Source organism: Emys orbicularis, chromosome 10, assembly GCF_028017835.1.
Source record: "Emys orbicularis isolate rEmyOrb1 chromosome 10, rEmyOrb1.hap1, whole genome shotgun sequence".
NCBI lineage: Eukaryota > Metazoa > Chordata > Testudines > Emydidae > Emys > Emys orbicularis.
The window spans coordinates 57,090,300-57,095,077 of NC_088692.1; the positions used below are offsets into that span (position 1 = coordinate 57,090,300).

The following is a 4,778-nucleotide window of genomic DNA, read 5'->3' on the forward strand; positions in this document are numbered from 1 at the left end:
TCTGTTCTGGCTGTCAAGACCACCAATGCGAACACACTTTCGTGTACTGCCACACAGGGTGGATCAGGCTCAGGCTCATGGGAGCTAGGATGGAGCCATTTACAAAGCTTAAACATCAGGTGAGGTAATCAAATCATTCTTCAGGGCAGGAGCTCAGTACCACCAGGTTGTCATTGAAAGCCCTTTTCCCCTAAATGCACTAGAGAACAAGTGTCCAGGTGTTAGGGTTTTATGTGCCTTCTCCAACAAGAGGCTTAGAATGCTGCTGGAAGCATGCTAATTAAGTTAATAGACCACTTTCCCATTCTGATAGATAAAACCTATGATCCTAGAGCCCTAGAGCCCATACCCAAACTACTGGGGTAGAAGGAATTACCTTTTCTGGAAGCCCTGAAGGCTTGGTAGTATCGTATTCAAATAAATCTTAAGTACAACCAGGGTGGCATTAAACACTTGATCATGTGAGCATGAACTTTAAAGTAAGAAAGTGGGATTTTTGGAGTTATTAAAAAACTGTCAATACACCAATTCACCAATGGTGCAATTTCCTAGTTAACAGCAATTAAGTTGTGCCACAAATGTTCTCTGCCTTAATTTACAATTAACAATGTACTACAGACCGTCTGTAAACATTTTGCTTATAATGTTGGCCAGTCAAGCAGTCCTTACACTGTCAAAATTCCCTGTCAGTTACAAATAAATCTAGGTAAAGAAAAATTAAATATTTCTTCATGAAAATGAGGCACACATGCAACCACATTGAACATACTGTATTAAAATAGTTTTTCTTGGTTAAATGATAGCAAAAAAATAAACCTGTAAAATATTCCCCTTAAGTTAAATAAAGTGCCATCCCTTTTAGTATCGAATGAATACATCATATGAAATGTCTCCTTGGTGCATTTAAATTATTAATAGCTAGGACCCTGTTGTGGTAACTGCAAGTATTAATTGATGTGTATATATACTCATGCGGCAGCAGTGAAACATTGTTGTAAGTAATGTTATAGATTAACAACATGCTCATTCTATAACCTGGCACTTAAAGAATTTTCCTGAGCCAAGTTAGCATCTTTCAAACATATGACATCTCTTGGGCAGATGAATATAGATTAAGTTGTCATTGACATGTGTATGATAAATTGCCTCTAATTCACACATGTAAATCTCTATTGCTGCAAACTCCCAAACTATATCTAAAGTCATGTCCAACACTTAGTACCTCTTACCTAATTGTGAACTAATGTATTGCTTTTTAAATAGGAAGTTTCTTTCCTCTGTTGAAATGCAGGGTTGGCAAATACATGCAACTAACTTCCATATCAGCTGCAAGGGTAGCAAGCCAGTGGTCTGACATGATAACAAAAACTCCAGTTTTCTGTTAGGCCTGTAAACTTAGTGCACGGCAGTGGGGATTTCAAAGGATCCTGCAATTGCTTTAAATTAAGGTAAAGAGATCCTTTAGGTCCCGTCTATAGTAGAACTTAAATACTGATACGTGGAAAAAAAACCCTTGCTTAATATCAGCCACTTACACATGATGTACTTGAAAATAAAACTTTGCTTGCCAATTATGATTTAACAATAACATCAATTAATTGTAAAATAGAAAGAGATAACATAAGAAGGGAAAGTAACATAGCCACATAAAATACACATCTTATTCAAAAGTAAATTTACCTAGCTCAAAATAGACTAGACTTATATTGCTTTCCTGTGCCCCTCAGATAGGCACCATATTCAATAAGCAAAGTTCAATTTTACCTAAAATATAATCTCTCTTCATAGTAGATGCTTTATTCACAGCTTTTATCTTGATTGATCGTCTGTGAAGATCATCCTTAGAAATACTATCAAAGAAGAAGTCCTCATTAAAGATGGGATTTCTGCTTCTCTTTATAACAGTGCTTCTTTGTTTCTGAACTTTCCCTGGCACAAGAGAGACGGTGATGCAACAGTTAATCCTTTTAGGTTCCATAAATACATCATATAAGCCTTCAGCACTTATCAGACAGAGTCTAAGCCTTCTGCTTTCAGGACAGTAGTCAGAGGACAGTCTCAAGATTCCTCTTCTATCAAGAAACACTGTACACACATTTCTAAGTCTCTCTCTGCCATTAGTAAAATCCTGGGGAAAGATGGGTGACTGTGACCCAGAAGAGCTTTGTGTGCTTGAGCACTCGCATAAACTTGCCAAAGACCGTCTATTGGGATTGGGGCTGTCGTCTGTGGAGCTGTCTTCATCTGTGGATAAGTTCTCCCTTAGCATTCTGGATTTGCTTTCTGCCTTTAAAGCCCTGCAGAGCAGTCCCTCTGGGCTCTGGATTGTAAATAAAGAGCAGGATCTGGGAAGGAATCTTTTGAGAAGTGAGGAGGTGAAAGGGGAAGAGTCAGTGGAGGAAGCAGTATCACAGTCACAAGTGTCTTGTCTTGGCAAGTGTGGATGCCTAGAAGGGAGTCTGGTGGCGGTAGAGCTGATGATGCTGGAATCTACTCCTTTGCAGCAGATTCTGGAACTTGGAAGCAACAGTAGACAGGACATAGAACAGCTGCATGGGTCACTGTGGAAAATACTCTCCTTTCTTCGGGTATGGGGACTCTCCAGCAAAGTGCAGAATCCATAGGAGGTCTGCACCTTGGGGAAATGGAGCAGGGAAAGTGCTGCCTGTGACTGTGGGTCTGAGTTGGTGCTTTCTTCCATTGAAATGAAGCTATTAGCAATTTCAGTTGAGAGGATATGTGGCAGCTGTGTGCTGGGGTTGTGAACAGGTTCACAATGAGGGTACAGGTTGGTCTCTGCATAGGACTGGATGCGGGAACTGGGATCCCTTGCAGAGTGGGAGCTAATCAATCTGGGTGGGATGCAGAATTCTGGAATCCTGTCTGGGGTTAAGATGTTGGGAGAAGCAACCATTGCCTTCCGGGCTCTATTCCAGCACCAAACTCCTTCTTTTCCCAACACGATTGGCTCTGAATCCTTGTTGAGTTTCTCCAGGCACAACATCAGTAACAGTTTGTGAACCACACAGCTATCGTACAGGAGGAGAGATCTGTCCTAGGGGAAAGGCTGGTCACTGGAACCTGCAACACAGGAAAAGTAAGATGAGGATCACTCGCTGCTTTTCATAAAATCCAGCAGCCACTAATGGTCCAGAGGGAGGCAGAATTAAACACTGCATCAGGAGGAACCAGCTACAGACTTCATAGTTAGGGAAGGAGACTTAAAAAAAAACCTGAGCGCGATTTTAAATGAATTGAAGCAAAATCACAAATGTCAAGAATTAATGAGGGAGCCTTCCTCTGTAGTGGTGAGACATGACAGGTGCCTCTAGGAGTTTAGGTCAGTTTTCCTAAACCACGAACTTGGTTGAAGGACTCTTCTTTGTCCAAAATGGGCACCAATCACTTGGCTGCTGCTAAATGGCGTTTAACAAATACCAACACTTAAAAGCTTTTGGCTTTTTAATTTATAAGAAGAAGTAAACACCCCACTTGACTTGCAATACATGTAACTTGAATCTTAAAGCATACTAGTCTAATGATATTTTTGACATGCTGTTAGAATGGGTGCATGTTGTACAATTTAAGGAGTACCTACCTCTAATTCTTGCAATGCAGTGAGACAGTCTCTGCTATAGCCACTTAGATGGGACACTGCAGTGGATGTTAAAATTGTAGTTCTGCTGCAGTTCAGCTAGACAACTAGTTCTGCTTTATAAAGGCTGACAGAAGCGGTCAGCAAATCAGACAGTAGACCATCACCAGTGGAGACCTGCTCTCTTTCAGGCAGCACACATCCTCAGTTGCCACTCTCAGGATGACGTGTTATCTGCTACAGCAACAACCTGCAAGCCCCACCCTCAGACGGGCTTCCAGTGAGTTTACATGCAGGTCAGTTTATCTACTGCTGCAGCTACACAATATAAGAACCTCATTCAGAGCCTGTGCACACCCCCTCCTGTGTAACTTCTTTAGATTTGTTTTTATTTGCTTGCATTTTTAAAAAAGACAGTATGACTGTGTCTACAGCAAATATAAAAGGAAAAATGGTAAAAAGGAGTGGATGTAGTAACGATGATGCTTCCTGCAAAGAATGGTAATTAGATGATCTAAGTGCCTAGGGAAAGTAAGAGGAGAGAAATGGCAAGATGACGGGTACTGATGGAACTAGTATCAGAGGGAAGGCTAAATTGCAATAGAGCACAGAATTTCATTGCAGTTGCCAGTGCAAAAAACCTACCTATTAACTACATATAAACAGAAATTACACTAATAGCCACCCCAGAGATCCAGAATTTAGCCCAGTAGTTTCCAAATTGTGTAAGGAGAGATGGCTGGTCATATTTGTGTTTTCCACTTAGTATCCAGCTGCTAATTTGAATTCAAAACCACTTAAAGAAAACCCACTTAATACCATTCTAATATTTTCTATCTAAGTAACTGCTGGTCAGCATAGGCACAGGCAGCAATTGCCAAAAGGAGTGTTGGGATTGCAGTGCAAGGGACATTTGCAGTGGAATGTTTTGGCAACTTTGCTCCAGTTTATTCTGAACCACACTCTTCTATGAAAGGTCTCTCTAATTTCCAAGGCTGATTAGAGTATGGGGCAGTTGCCATATGGGGTACCATACTTGCTTATGGGTCATGCCAAATGCCGATTCCAGATGGTCCAACAGCTCCACCACCTTATCTATGTGCTTCATAGCACAGTGCCCCTTTCTGATAGCGTAAGGCAGATTATTCAGGAGTGGCTAAAAACTCCCCAGATAAATCCTAAG

General features: G+C 41.0%; 1 protein-coding gene across 1 annotated transcript; it reads right to left on the minus strand.

Annotated features, from left to right (window-relative positions):
* Nucleotides 1-1,263: 1,263 nt before the first annotated feature.
* Nucleotides 1,264-3,778, minus strand: LOC135884754 (C2 calcium-dependent domain-containing protein 4C-like). The gene is made up of 2 exons (XM_065412294.1): nt 3,599-3,778; nt 1,264-3,081 (listed from the first exon to the last, which is right to left on the minus strand). The coding sequence occupies exon 2, from the start codon at nt 3,002-3,004 to the stop codon at nt 1,724-1,726; it is 1,281 nt and encodes a 426-aa protein (XP_065268366.1). The 5' UTR covers nt 3,005-3,081; nt 3,599-3,778; the 3' UTR covers nt 1,264-1,723.
* Nucleotides 3,779-4,778: the final 1,000 nt, after the last annotated feature.

What these genes read in the sequence shown, in the direction of transcription:
- LOC135884754 (XM_065412294.1), bottom strand. Translation starts at nt 3,004, where the DNA reads ATGTTGTGCCTGGAGAAACTCAACAAGGATTCAGAGCCAATCGTGTTG.